This window comes from Myzus persicae, unplaced genomic scaffold, assembly GCF_001856785.1.
Source record: "Myzus persicae strain clone G006 unplaced genomic scaffold, MPER_G0061.0, whole genome shotgun sequence".
Lineage (NCBI taxonomy): Eukaryota > Metazoa > Arthropoda > Insecta > Hemiptera > Aphididae > Myzus > Myzus persicae.
In genome coordinates, this window is record NW_019103940.1 from 84,631 (window position 1) to 101,107 (window position 16,477).

Here is a 16,477-nt window from a genome sequence, read left to right on the forward strand (position 1 = left end):
CACACTTCTCGGTTATTTTTGATATGTGAGTCAGTAGCATATCTAGGATTTTTTCACGGGGAGGGGGGGGGCATACTCGCTTTTTCTCAAAAACGACATAATGGAAGAACTTGAAAATGTATAGTGATTCTTCCAATGCCGAAGATGTACAATTAGAAAGAATTAAAAAGCCGCCGAGAAGGATCGACTAATATAATACATTCATGAAAATGTCAAAACTGATTATCGCTTGCGGTTTACCTAAATGTTTGTTTAGTGTGTAGGTAGGTCCTCGTATGGATTTAAACAGGCTCTAAATTCGATAATAGGTCATATTTCATGTTTGAGACTGGTAAATCTCAGCATAAAAACTTGACGTACCTATACATCGCTTACTATAATTGTACCGGTAGTAATTTTTAACGTATCGAACGCAACAAAGTAGTAAACCGCATGATAGGTAGTAACAGGGTCGAAAAAGGTTTCCTGTTCTGTTCTGGCCACAGAGTACACAATGTATCCATACTATTATACAACACACTTTTTTAGTGTCTCTTCTGCAACTGTTTCTACCATACAACACCAACCACGGGACAACAGTCGTGGGGATATGTAAATAATATAAAAGAAGGCACATGACGTACTCGAATAGTTCGGTTTGGTGACTATCTGTATTCGCGTAGTATCAGCCGTTAGCGTTCGGAACAAAAATGCAAATGTGTCATAAAAAATTTAACACAAACGTAGCTTACAATAAAAAACGCGATCGAATGTTCCAATAATTATTGTTTACGACTGGCTCCGCATACGGCAACTGTTAGCTGTATAGACCGATAAACGGACACAAGGTGTGACGTGCAGTCGATTTTCTTGTTTATACATTGACTCCTGCCCAAAAGAAACGTGATTAGGTTTGAAGTAAATTTGGTGATTTTAATAGTATTTTACGGCTCATTTGATTATACTTCGATGGGTACGATATCGCTTAAGTGTATAGCCACACAGCGCGCGCACGTGACGTCTGGGCGGTAGGGGTGGGGCGACAGCGGCGTTAATCCGCAAACACCGCGAGTCGCACGCGGACGCGCTGCCAGAGTTACGTCCACACGCTTGTCGACTGTGCATGTCGCCGCTCGTGTTTTTCGTCCCGGCGGTCCGTCATCGCGAAATTGTGCAGCTCGCGGAATAAAAAAAATTCTTAAAACTCTTTATTAGACGATATTTACCGCGATCATTTATCGTAAATAATACAACACCAACGAGCGTTCGACCGACGACGAAATGTGAACGATTTGCCGCCGCCTTCACTGTTTTTTTTCTCCATATTTTTCCCTCATCTGTACTCGTTTTGGTTTAGTTGGCATGCCAAATTCGGTGAGTACATCATAATGACTAACGTATTCGAGGGAGGCAAACGATGCATACATCACCTAACTTCACTGAGATTTTTTGTTAAATGTTGAAAATGTATTGTTATACAGTGTACATATTATTTCAATGCATGAGTAACCCACCTATTAAATGATCTTCCAGTTATAAATATTGAAAAATGTACCTAAATAAAAAATATGACTGATATACATTATATTGTATGACATGGAGAGTTTGGTTAAGGTTATAATAATTAATGTTTTACCCGCGTTCAAACAAAATATATATATAAATACCGGATATTCTGGATATTCTTGGTGGCTGAAATGTATTCACTATTCGGAGGTGCTCGATGTTTAGAAGAGGTTTTATCGTTTTATATGAACTCTATAATGTTGTAGCTCTTCTAAAATAATATAACTAGTTCGTAAATTCATTTTTGTCCATATGGGTACGGGACACTTGTTTGATTACATTTTATGTTACATATAGAATAGAGTTGGAGATTAAAAATGTATCGCGCTTTTGCATAAACCGCACCGTACGAATAGGACTGAATAGCTGCAAAAGATCGTTCAAATTGGGCATAACAGAAAACTCTGGGGAGTACTATATTCGAATTCGTTGATAGGTACCCGTTTCCGATTCCGAATGCATATAAACATTATAAACCTATATATTATGTATGTGGTAAGAACATTACTTGACACTCAATGAAATCAATATAAGTATTTATTTAAAAGATAGCTGCCAACAAACATGCACATCACAATATTATAGTATGTTTTTGGTTTCGTCGAAGTAGCTGTCCATATTATTATAATAACGTGGCGGATGACGTAAATTCATACCAAATATATTAACACAAACAAATTAGCGTTTTTAGTAAAGGACTTGACAGTTTCCTCGAAATATACATATTACTTATCGCCAGTGTTTATATGATCATAGGCGTTTACTGTGACTTTAAGATATTTTCAAGTTATCTATCGTCTTGTGACCACAAACAATTGGGCGGACGCAAACATTTTCCCCCTATTATAATATTCTACAGACATCATATTATTATAAACAATAATAAGTTTTGGCTGTAACAATAACGATCCATTGTCAATCTAAATTCTAAATGGTACTACACGATGGAACGAAAAAAAATATTCCATATGATTCAAAATGTAATTGGTTGTCCGAATAAATTATGTTCTACATTGTAGAAACCATAAACGAGAAAATTAATTGACATTTTTTTTAATCGTTCATTAAACTGATAAAAAAACATTAAGCATTGATAAATATATTGTGTACATTAGATAGAACTAATTTTAAGCTATTTATATCACGAACCTATTCACATTTCACATTGATTTACCATACGAGGTATAGGCTTATAAGTTACGCGTAAATAACAATAATATATGCGATGTTTCCGGCAAAATTTAATTCAGCGTACTAATAGAATATAATGAAAAACAAATTACTGATGGTTGAGTGGCACTAATGAGTGCCTGTCCATAAATTCTAACCTCCTGTCACTAACCATTTCTATCAAATTTACTCATTATACTCATTGTACTGTATGGATTGTAAATAATTTTAATAAAATAAAATAAAAATAGAAATTATAGTAGTATGAATAAATTATAAAATATCCTCAGAAATACATGACACTGATCCCCACTTGACTTCTTTACTCAAAATCGCTTCTTGTTTACAACGATTTATCATTGAATTCAAATTTTACACTTCCGCTATTGCGTCGTTCTCAATGCCAAAGTTAGTTTCAAACCTGCAAGACAGCAGAGAGACTTGCCCGGTTTTCTCATTAAGATTATAATATAATTCGTTTTTATTGTCATTCTATGGAAACAATCATGAATTAGTATTTTACAATAAACGTGATATTTGTATCATATATTTAGTATTTAGAACGATTACATATAGTACAGCGTTGTCGTGCAGGTATTTCGATCAGTTAATTGCACTAGAAAGTATTATGTATTTAAATATCTTATATCCGTCCACTTAAATTATACAGCTGCGTAGAACCGAAACAAAATAGTATGTGCCTCATAATTCCTTATGATTCATTATAAATCCTTATGACTCATTATAACTCGCTTGGAGTACCTAAGTAATGATATAATGTTAAGCTATGTTTGTTATTTATATTTTCAAATATTCGTTTTTTATTTTTATTTATTTTAAATATTGCAGAAAAATGTAAGTAAACAATTTATAGACAAATATCGTAGTATTAGGTACTTTACAATATATTGTAAACTAAAAGAATATTACTTATGTTTCGTACTAAAACACGTTTCAAACGTACTCACTTTAGTAATCTTTCAAAAAAACACACATCTTTATTCAAACGACCAAATCACAGAGCTAATCTTTTCTCAGTAATAATGATTAGAATTGCGTATTCATGTTAAGTGGGAACACAAGTATAATTTTTTCTCAGTCTTATCACTTACAGTAATATAGTTAAAAATTCTCTCCATGTTTCACTCATTGTAATTACCCACATAGTTGAAATTGAGGTATTATCCACACTACCACACACACACGTAACCTATCATAACAATTGTATTATAAAAAATATTATCTGCGTTCTGAACAAACTATTTTTCAATATTTTTATTTTGTAGAAAATTATTGATAATAAATTATAAATAGTTAACTTAAAAGATAAAAATGAAAAATACTTACTTTTAAATTCAAAATATTAAATAACGCTGTTTTGATAAGACACGGATAATAGAATATAATTGATAGTAATTTGTTGATTTAATAGATAAAGATACCTTAATTTCAATATAATGTAATCTTAATGAGTAAAACACAGAGAAGTTTTTACTCTACAATAGGTGTGTTAAGACATATTTTTTTTTTTTACTGACGCGCCCTCTAAAGTAGTTCTATAGTTCTATGTTGTTTCATCATTTTTTTTCCGTCTAATACAAACTGATCAATTTTATTGTTTTCTTACCATTTTAAATTGAAATATTAAAGTTATTTTGCTAAAAACTATTGAGAAACCACTACGTAAAACATGTACAGCAGTTTTCAGTGTTTACCTAAAGATATTTATAAGTTTCCAATGAAACAATATTACAATGAGTAATAATTCAACTCTTTAACATGGTTTTAAGTATTAATTGATATTTTTGACGAAAGGGTCATTTGATATTCTATCCTTTCCTATTAATTTCTTAAACGTGTTAAACAAACATTAAAAATGAGTAAAATACCAAAACACAATGAATAACTGTATATGAAATTAAGTAATTAACATAATTTTTTTAACTGACAAGCTTGTTTTGAAGCAAATTTAGGAAGTTTTCATTTTACACATGATTTATTTCGCTACTTAATGTTGACTTAGCTTATATTTTTATTATGTAGTCTGTCAGGGCAGACTTCGATCAAACGCAGTACAAAGAATACAAGACATAATCTAAAAACCCAATTCTGATTATTTTTATTTTTATTAAATCACAATTCATAATAATTGTACTGAATATTTAACATTTCTGAAAATTTGATTATTTTCATAAGATCGTAAAATGTATAATAATATAAATGTCAATATTATATTATTAATTGAAGAATATTAATATTGTTCATTGATAAAAATGACATTTATAGTATAATGCAAACAAAAATTATTTTTGTTATATAATAATATAATATTATAATTATTTTATGTTATCGTTTTAGATTCTTTATTATTATTCTGCATTATTAAAACTGTTTTACAATGATTTTTCTGGTATCTAATAAAATGTTTAATGAGTGCAACAAATGTTTCATGTATCGTTTTATCCATTAGTTGGAAAGGTTATCTAGTTGGTAGGTGTTTAAGTTCTTCAGATATTAGAGAGGTATAAAATGTTTTGATCATCCCAGCAGTACCCTTATGCGTAGAGAAAAACCCATAGAAATGTTGAAAAGAAAGGTCACCAATTCGCTAGCCATAAATTATTACACCTAATACTTAGAACTGAAATATTTTTTTGATTATGTCGACCACTATTATGTAATAAATATTGAATTTTGAATATTTTGTGTTTTCGTTAGTTAATTCACTGCCGGATTTATTGCTTTAATATGTTTTCAATTTTTATAACTAAAATACATGGCTATTTAGTACAAGGTTGCTCATAAAACATGTATAATAATACTCCATGAATTTCAAAATATTTAATCGCAGGTAATCTTCTTATAAGTACCCATCCTACTATTCCTATACTTACCTACCTATTACTTAATTAATTTTTTTAATAGTCCTATAAGCAGTAGGTATGGTACACTATGTACCATTAATTGAGTTAATCATTATAAACCTCATATACAATTGACACAATATGATTTTTAAATAACTGGTACCTAAATAGATCAATAATATAGTTAATATATATATATATAAGTGTGTTAATTGTGTTTGTGTAAAATGTGATCCATTACTATCGTTGTTACGCTGTATCTAATTTATTTAATTTATTTGTCTTTGACTTTGACTTCACAATAATGTTTAAGTTTTAATTCCAAAAGAACTATACCATATTAGTTTTAGAAAAAAATTACTATATGAACAATGAAATAATAAAAAATAAAATTACATTACTAACTACTTTCTAAAAATAATAATATTGATATTAAATAAGACTTCTGATATTCGTTTACGTAAGATTAAGAAAAAGTATAAAACAAAAATGTTTAATCGTTATATACACTCAGAGATTGAGGTCGACGAGAATGATTTATAATGAAATTCAGTGCCATGCACATCTTCAACACCATTTAGTTACCCTGAAAAGTGAATACAGCAAGAGTCAAGTGAGCCATTTTTCAAAACTTAAAATATTTTTGTGTGAGGCGAAAAAACCATTGATGTTTTATTTTAATACATTAAATTGTATGTAGGTAGTGCTCATTAATGATGACTAATGAGATATTAAATAATTTAATTTTACATTATTTTTATTAGATTTTACTTTATTCTAAATTATATGCATTAAGGATGAATATTATATTATGAATGGGTACTTGAATAAAAAAATAATTATATTGAAGTTATTTAATAAGTTGAACGCTGCACACAAAGTGTGATTGGCCAAATAGTACATCGAATTCAATATAAATGATAATATAGATACTTGGCACTTTTCGTTAATTTTGTGATCATATTGTATATTTAACAGAGCTAAGGAAGTTGGTACGTATTATAGTAGGTAATTCTAAAGTAGGTAGTATATCCGTATTGGACTATTTTAATTTTATTATATGGCTTTTTCCAACTCGAACAATATACAAATATTACGTATGGGCGATAAAATAACATCGTGTTAAAAATAGTTATGCGTATAATATGAACAAACTGTTAGTACGAATAGAACAGTTAAAAGAGTTAAATATTCCACGTGTCGTACATTAATGGCTTCGTCGTGTGTGACTAACAATATTAAAGATTTGAATGTATGTAAAATATATCTTATTGGGTACTAACCTCCCTTTTCCGGGGTATTTCTGGACACTATACCTTACTGTATTAACATATTTTATATTATTAATTATTCCATTGTGCTGCAACGTAAAATAATAATATTTTAACATAAATATGTTTTTGGCTGGACAGAAGATTATTTTGTTTCTGACAGAATTTTCGTAAGGTTTTCGTTGTCATGGTTACTTACTAACAAAAACATATTTAATATTTATGAACCATAGATTTTCCTTGTAGAGGAAAAATATCGAGTAGCACGCATAAGTAACATGTGTTTTCCCTTTGCGATTGGGTTGTTTATATTTAATGTTTATATTATGACGTATCGATGACGAATTAGTATTAAGTATTACATTTTCCTTGATTCGCAACACCCATCATTTTAAGCCACAACAAAATGTTTCTCATGAAAAAAAAATCTCTTAGGAATATTAATTTATTGGTGATGAGTATTTAAAACAGCATGTTAAGTTGTGTTAATTTAAGAACATAGATTTTTTTTATTAGGTTAACTGTAAAAAATTTGATACTAACATTTCCCTCACTACTGGGTGGGTAAAAGTTTCTTGTTAATATTATCAAACTTCAATGGTTTACTTAAGCTAATATTCATAGTTGTACCTTTGCGTGCAATTTAAAAAACGAAAAAATGCAGTGTCGACTAACCCATTTGAGATGGATCATATTATATAATAACTATAAGGCTGGCTTTTATTTTAAAAATAGGTAATGTTTTTATTTAGTGCCACTTTACCATCCAGAGTTTAATTTAATGATGATTACATTGTAAACGTTTTATTGAATTCAAAATACTGTGGCTTGTGCCTTTGTGAGGATGCTTTAATAATATTATAAAATAATATATTTATCGCAAACTTATATTCTGGCCAGACACTTGGCAGCAGGTCCTACACTGGCTACACTGTCGCCACTACTTTATTATCATGACATCACAGGCGACTTTAATTTATTGTTGATTTTTCTCGAGAACTTTAAACGTATTTATATTTCATAACGATCGAACTAAGAATTTGAACTATTTTTTTTTTTCTCAATTAGCCTAAAGTTTCAATTACTGCAACTATGATCCATGTTAAGCAAATAAATCAGTATTGTATTACAGTTTTATTGGATGGTTTCAAGAAACAATATTTTTTTTTCCATAAATTCGTATATTTTTATCAATGTACTTATGTGATAAATTAATTTAATGAATTTAATTGAATGTATGAAAATATTTCTGTTCAAATCCCAAACTGGATTAAGCTTTGTTTTATATATTTTTATTGAATGGATTTATTTAAAAACTAAACTTTTTGGAACCCATCAATAAAATAAAAATGGTATGAAAATTAATGATGTATGATTAGTTAATTGTGATAATTGAGAAGCTATACGTTTTATACTTGTTAATCATTTTAATGATTTTTAATGATGTCTTTGAATTATTTTTAAGACTTTTTCATTGCCTAATTTCTTAAGTAAATATATTATGTATAATGATAGCATTTTATGATAAACAAATATTTTCGATTCATTGTCGATAAAAAACGACGATGACTGATGTCGATTGTCTACTGAATGTCGATTGACTTATCAACTTTTATCTGATAGTTTTTTCTCTCCCAGAATTCAAACTTTTGAGTTAAGTATTATATATTATATTTTATATTATTTTATCTATTTGGAATATATTGGATATGAACAAGGCTTATTTTGCATTTGACTAAGCTTCTTAACAGTTAGCAGTTTAATTCTCCCATGATTTTTACCTTTGGATAAATAGCTATGCAAAGCACAAACTATAACTTTTTATTGTAAAATTATCTTATATAGGTAAGCAGTAAAAAAATAAACTGGTATTATTATTTTATATAAACATAAAATTATGATTTTTTATCATACCAAATCATTTTTTGGTATCCAGTTCATTTTTTATTTACTCTTATGAACCATAAAATGGTTTTAGCTCTATGAATTTAAATTTCCTTATAAAGATAATTTTTGAAGTTAATTTTCTTAGTCAATATTTATGAAAAAAATATCTCAGTACACTAACCTAACATAACCTTTTAATATTCGATAAGGGGCTTAAAACACAATTATTTGGCAAGCAATCGACTGATTGCTATAAAAGATATAAATTAATGTTGACTCAAAATATATTAAAATATTTGTTTAACTTGACATCTTAATTTGAAAATCATTTAAGCTCTATATTTTAAGTACATATCACAATAATACCTAGCTAATGATTCAGGATTATTTATTATTATTATTATTATTATTATGATATATTCAAACTGATAAGATGAATGAAGGCGTTTTGCCAGGATTTAATTTTTTTTCTTAGCTCCACAGCCATGTGGAAAATACAACTATACAAGAAACAATTTCTTGGACGAAAAAGTAGTTTAAAAATAATGAACATAAATTTGGTCAACTGGAATCTTTCGGTTTTCCATACAACCTTGGTTTGTGAAGTTTATGAACATTTATGGAAAACCACTGAAAAAAGTTCTAAAAATAGCCTGTAATTTTCAAAAAAAAAATAGTTACTTACCATACACTATGTACGTTTATGTTATCCCGGCAACCAGCAATACCTTCTCTGCAATATTTTTTAATGTATTCTTTATTACTGAATACATTTTATAAAAGCATAAAAGTTAGTTAAATTATTAAAAACTTTTCGATATTACTAATATAACCTATTTTAGAAATCATTAAGATTCTTGTCTTTGTGGAGGCTTTTAGTCATCAATTTTTTTTTATAACTCAGTGAACACACGGTAAGGTTGTGTTAATAGATTATGAATTATTATGATGCTTTGTTAAATTCAACCTTGAAATCACAACTCGTGATATACTCTTGGATTTTATTTTATACTATATTTCATTCGTGTAAGATATGTTTTATTGTTGCTCATTCTTCAGCTACTGAAAAAAATGTACATAAAGAAATATTGAGGGGAGGACTTATCGACCATATTACCCCCATTCAATACGTCGATTACATTCGTGAGATTCGTACAATCCACACGAGTACCGTTAATATACTTACTGAATGACGTCCATCTCACATAATAATCCCCTTCACCACCTTATCACCTCGTGCATATATACAATCAATGGCGTACGCAGTGGAGAGGATGTGAAAACGATATTTTTTTTACCTACCAAATAATTGTTGCTTGTCGTCTAAATTATAACAGATGGATTTTTAATATTTCCACGATAGACTGCAAGGCTGCAGTGTAGCCGTAAAGTTATAATCGTACGTTAGTTAGTATTTGTATTTTTCTGGTTTTATGTATGACACGCCCAAGTGTCAATGTATTTATAATATAATTATATTTAAGGTCTAGATATTTACTTGTTTTTTTCAGCATAGGTGTATTGTTTAACGTTAACATAATCGCTTTAAGTTCATATTGTAGAAAATATCTGTGACCACGTCCGTTATAATAATACGGTTATGATGATGTTATTGCATGTAGATGTGCGACTGCGGTGACTTCACTGGTTATCGCCAAGAAACAGCAGCGGCGTCGTCGTCACAGCGCAAAATATAACGACGACACGGGTGGACTGCGTTGAACGACTGACAAAATGAGTCTGTTCAACACGTCGTACCTGATGGGCAACGACACGACGGGAGGTTGGGGTCCCAGGTACTTTTTCACATTCTACTCGGAGTTCGGCGACGAGCAGGCCGAGTCGGCCGTCGAGGTTACCGTGTTCATGGTTATATTCGCCGCGTCAGTCGTGGCCAACGTGTCCATCGCCTGGGCCGTGCTCAGGTACCGGGAGATGCGCACCGTCACCAACTGCTTCCTGCTCAACCTCACCGTGGCCGATCTGCTGTTCGCCGTCACCACGCCGGCGCTGGCCTACGTCCGTGTCCGGCCCGACTGGCCGTTCGGAGATTTCGTATGCCGACTGTTGCCCTACTCGCAGGTGAGTGCCTACACAAAATACCTAGTACTATTATTATTATTATATTAACCACATAATCAGTGGTCGAAAGTCGGCTTTACCATCACAAGCGAACTATCATGCGTAATATAATATTGTGTATGGGGTGATTCATATATAATAGGCTAATTGTTTTCTTTCTTTTAGTCAGAAAGCTAAACAAGTACGTCTATATATTAAACATGCCATGATTCGAAAAAAAATTTTTAATCTGTTAAATGTACCAGCGTCCACAAAAACGTTATTTACATTTTTTTTTTTTAAACGTATCTAATGTCAGTGATAGAATTTCAGTATGATAAAATGGAGTGGGACGTGTTCGAAATGATTTACATTTAAAATTATGTTATTCATTTTAGTTCAGGATAAAATAGGTATTTTATTTTATTGGTTAGAAATTACTGTAAATTCTTCGTGCTTGTATGCAGTAGCGAAATTTGAGTTAAACTCAATGGGAAATCGTTAGTTTTGCTTGCTACCGCCGAAACGAAACAGTGCGCTACAACCGATTAAGGCATATTATTAACATTGTCGTTTGATATGATTTATAAAATTGTTAACTTGAGTGTGGATCATCACTCTTACATGGGAAATATAATATAAGATATCAGATAATATCAAATATCAGGTAATATGAAAAACGCGATTGTATAAAATTGAATTTTAGATTATGTACAATTTTCAAACACAAACTACCTAGGTGTGTACTAATGTCGGCATTAGTTGTATCTACTATATTTTGTTAGAGACTTAAAGTACATTTCGCGTGCGAGTGTATTGAGTATTATTGACTTCCGTTTAGAGGTTGACATCAGCCGGGCTATCGCTTCCGGTTATACGTCGGTAGAATATCTTCTGTATTGCCATTATATATTTTCCTGTCGATCAGAGCTTACCGCTGTCCTATATCGATTGCACTATCTCAAGTGACAACCGCATCCCGAGATCCATCTCTAAATCCTTATTTGTGCATTTATCCATCGCTCGCGAGTATCTACCCATGACATTATTAACATTGTATCGTCATCGTTACAATCGGTTTTGAAAAATGAACAGTTTGACTATAAAATAATTATTATTTCTAATATAAAGTATGAGAAGTGATTGAAGAATAACAATTAATGAGGCCTGGCTCGTGAATCATTCGCGACCCGCTTAATAATGGTGATTATTAGATAAGTAAGTGTGGACGTAAATATTGGGTGCATAATGTTACATTTATTATTTTATTTTATAGCAGAAGTCGTAGCAGGCCGTAGCCCAAAGTACAATGAAATAATATTATAAATATATACATAAGAAATATGATATGCAGCCAAGCTGCTTGAAAACTATAATACGTTTACTAGACTTTAATTATTTTCAAAACAACTATATCACGATTTGTTATATATTAAGTACAATATAACTAGTTCATATTATAGTCGTATAAAATATTCAATACACGTGAATCTCGAATTGTTTAATTTATTGTTTTTACATTTTAAAATCGATATTGAACAAAGAAAACTTACGATTGCGATAAAAGATAAAAATGGATTTTTATAATTTGGGCCCTATATATTCGGGCACGTATCCGTTATGCTTGTCACGTTTCTGAATATATACTTCATTATGTATAACTTATACTATATTCTTGCATATTACGGGTATCATTTAATATTACTGCAAGTGTAATACTTCTATTTTTTTTTTTTTCAATAATTTGATTCGTAAAAATATTAGCTGTATTATGATCGTAACGCAGAGACGCAAACCACAAATAAAAGTATCTGAATTACTGATAGCTACCTAGTTTTTCAGTTTCTGTCAACTATAGGGCTACTAAAACTTAATTCCATCCAATCGGGTGCCTTTTACAAACGTGTAGCAGTATGCAGTGTGTTGGTATAATTGTACGTACACGGTACGTTCCACAATAAGTACGTTTTAGAATGACGTAATCGACACCTACATTTAAATATGTGACTTCTGAATACTGATAAACATAATGTTTACGGCTAGGTTAAAAAAAACTACAGTTATACTAATAGACTGCTATTTTCAAAATATTTGACATAATACATGGTCTATTATATCTATTCTTATATGTTCAGGCCTAATATTTGCAGATATAATGGTGAACGTATAGTGCATTTAACATACAATAAGTTAATTAGTTAGGTAATAATAATATTAATACATCGCATGCATAAAACAAAAATATTGGTAAGCAGAGAAAACTGTCTAGCTGACAAAATAGAATACATAAGCAAAATTTAACCATAGTTATTTTGGTTATCAGAGCCATTAATCAGGTATAATTAATTTTAAACATTTTAAATTTAGTGAAGGGAAACTCCTGCACTTTTAACCTTTTTCTGAAAATTCACTCTCCGACCACTACGAGTCATTTTTGCTTGATTTTCACCTTCAGCTTTTCCTTTAACTAATCAATATTGAGACGGTGTGACAAACAGTAAATGGTAAAACACTTTTCATTCCTTTCCAACATCTGAATGACTGAATGGACCTTGGCATGGAAATTGCACAGCTTTCTTATTTCTCCGTACCGAAGTATGGACCAAAAATTCAGTAATCATTAGAACTTCCTCTCTTCGAAAAACTTAGTTTATAGGTGAGAAACAATAAACCAGTTCGACCAACAGTGGTTATAGGTCTTCTTTAACAGTAGCCGTCGGGCCTAATAAAATGACAGGCGAACACGCTGTCAAATCGTTTTTGTTATGAGCTATTATGGCCAGAAAGAAGTGGCCATAATAGATCCATGGTCTCGAACCTCGGTTATAAGTTATGTAAATAATCTGGAAATCCCCACAGATGTTAAATTTTCAAACAGTTGAATTTATTTAAACAGGCACAATAATATGTACAATTTGAATTTTGAAAGTTATAAATATGCCATTAGCACGTGTATTACGATTGTTCCGAGATTTTTGTGGACTAAATTTGAAAAATGTATAGTTACTAGTCTGTTATTTAAACATCAAAGCCAATTGTTTGTCCATCAAAGTTTAAAAACTTCAAAATTATATTTTTTTAAAAGCCTTCAAGTTCTAACCGAATTCACCTCGTGATTCAATTATTTTAAACATGACTTGTTTATTATTCTAATTATATCAGATACGATGAATAAATTAATACAAAATAGTATTATTCTTGATATTTTTTCTATCAAAACCGATATGAAATAAAATACAGTAAGAAACCACGTTACCCACGTACATGATTTTTACGATCGTTTTTTAATAAAATATAAAATAAATTACTAAGAAAATGTTATACAATAAAATGTAATATAATTAAACTTAAAGCTAACCATTATATGATTTTATTGAAAAGAACTTTCATTACCTATACAGTACGTCATATTCATCGTAATATTCTTTTTTATTTGAAATGTCGTCGTTGTATGCAATGTCCCTTTTAATTTATTTCTCATATTCTACTATATATAATATTTAAATATTCAAAGTTTTTCATGCAAGTTACACGCCAGTGGAAGAAACCCATTCAAAGCAATATCAAATAAATGATATTTGTTCAACAATAAAGTAATATAGCATTGATCATTAATTGATTTTCATTTTTCACCCATACCCTTTGTACGGCTAAGTAATTGAAAAATAAAGTCATAGCAGTATTGTTGTACCATGGTTTTTGAGTTAATGTAATCCGCGATGTTATTATTATTTCGTACAACCATACAAACGTTTTGTTCCGTTTCAAATGACCATAATAAAATGGGGACGAATGGTTTCAATGTAAAAATGAAAATGATGTACCTACTTTTCACTGCAGACTGCTCGAGATGTGTAGTACCTATTTCTCAGAGTTCGTTGAGAATGTAATGATATTAATGACGCGCAATGTTAATAAATAAATGGGAACATTATAGTATTATAATTAGTAAAATCACCAAAAACAGTACAATGCCTTTGGACGATTATAATGTGTTTTTGACGTCTCTTAGCCATTTTGAATTGAAGAAAAAATATACCGACTCATATATTCCGCGAATAGATTTGGCAAAACTCGATTTCATAATAATAGTTTTGCATTGTTTTATCAGTGAATCCCAGTTGTAATATCATAATAATCGTAAAGCATTATTGCAACAAAAATTACTTTAAATACGATTAGAATTAATCTACTTTAAATTGTTCGAAGTTTAAATTATACTGCACTGCTCATTATAGTTTCAATAAACATTTAACAATTTCAAACACTTATCTACACAAAATATAGTGTATTATATACTGAAATGTACGACATTAAATTGTTATTAATATACTTACGCCTAATAACAAATTACGCTAGTCTAAGTGTTTGGTCGTCGTTATATTACAATTAGGCGAAGATTTAAATGCTAATTGTATTTTTTCTGAGACCATCACTTTCCAAATACACAATTCGTTTCATTGGTACATCAATGAACTTATAAACTAAACTTTATTTTGCTTTTTGTAATTTTTAGATCATTTGTTCATAATGTTTATATACATGAGAACATTGATTTTGTTTTTTCTAAAAAGGAAAACGATTTGATCACAATTTACCATAATCCATCCCACTAAAAAGAAAAAAGAAAATAAAGGGATTATTTATTTCGCTTAGTCATGTTATTTTTATCATGGCATTAGATTTTGTTTTTTTAGGACATTTAATTCCGTGAACTATAAATATAAATAAGTAAAATCAGTCGAATTAAAAAAAAGAAAAATACTCTCTTTGATGCCCAACAACACTATATACCAATATGGTCTATACCATAAGATTGTGTATAACTTATAATAGTAAAAGTATCTAGAACTCAGTTTTCCTTGAACTATCTAAGTAAATAATTTGACTTTGACCTATCTGGGTGCACTTTTAAAATATATTATTAGTTTATTATTAAAACTATTTTTATTTCAAGTTCAGAAATAACTTATCGATTCAACTCTCAAGTATTGCAATTATTATAAATCTCCAAGTATTTGCATTTTACTGTAATAATCGAACTTTAAAAGTTACGTATAATAACATACATAAGTGGGTTACAAGTTTGACTGGGTGTTAGCATTTCTCTCTGCTCATCTAAACTTTAAATCGTATTAATATATTAATAAAAAAATTAATATTCAATATTCGATATTTATTCATCTACATTTTTAGGAAAGTATTCTGCTTTTAATATTATGAGACTAAAAACATTTGGTTCATAAACAAAAAGCTTTAATAAAATCCAAAAATAACTGCTGATAAAAATAGTGTATTTTTATCAATGTAGGTACTTACACTGCTTATAATACTACGCAAAAACATAATAAATTTAGGTACTCGGACAACTAGTAAAACTATATAAATGCTGTATATATACTCATAAACGAATGAGACTCGAGTAACTTGCAATTTCGAATCAATTTGTATAAATATTGTGGAATCGGGGACAAAACGCTTATTGTGGGGCAAAAATATTAACGTAAACGCTGAACGTTAAATAAGTGTAATAACACGTAAACTATAATACCGTACGACTGTTAAAGGCCAAGGTTACGTACATTTTAAAACAGAGCTGGACGCCACTGTCATATGGGTATTTTTTTGGAACACGACAATTGCATTACACTAAATGTCATCCGTCAAAAGTTTTTCGAA

At 30.0% G+C, this 16,477-nt stretch overlaps 1 protein-coding gene across 1 annotated transcript in view; it reads left to right on the plus strand.

The window, feature by feature from the left end:
- Window positions 1-1,039: 1,039 nt before the first annotated feature.
- Window positions 1,040-16,477, plus strand: part of LOC111036687 (neuropeptide Y receptor type 2-like) — a 42,455-nt gene continuing 27,017 nt past the window's right edge. Inside the window, exons 1-2 of the mRNA XM_022318809.1 lie at window positions 1,040-1,353; window positions 10,360-10,819. Of these exons, the coding sequence (XP_022174501.1) occupies window positions 10,472-10,819 (348 nt within the window). The 5' untranslated portion in view covers window positions 1,040-1,353; window positions 10,360-10,471. The remainder of the gene's footprint in view (window positions 1,354-10,359; window positions 10,820-16,477) is intronic.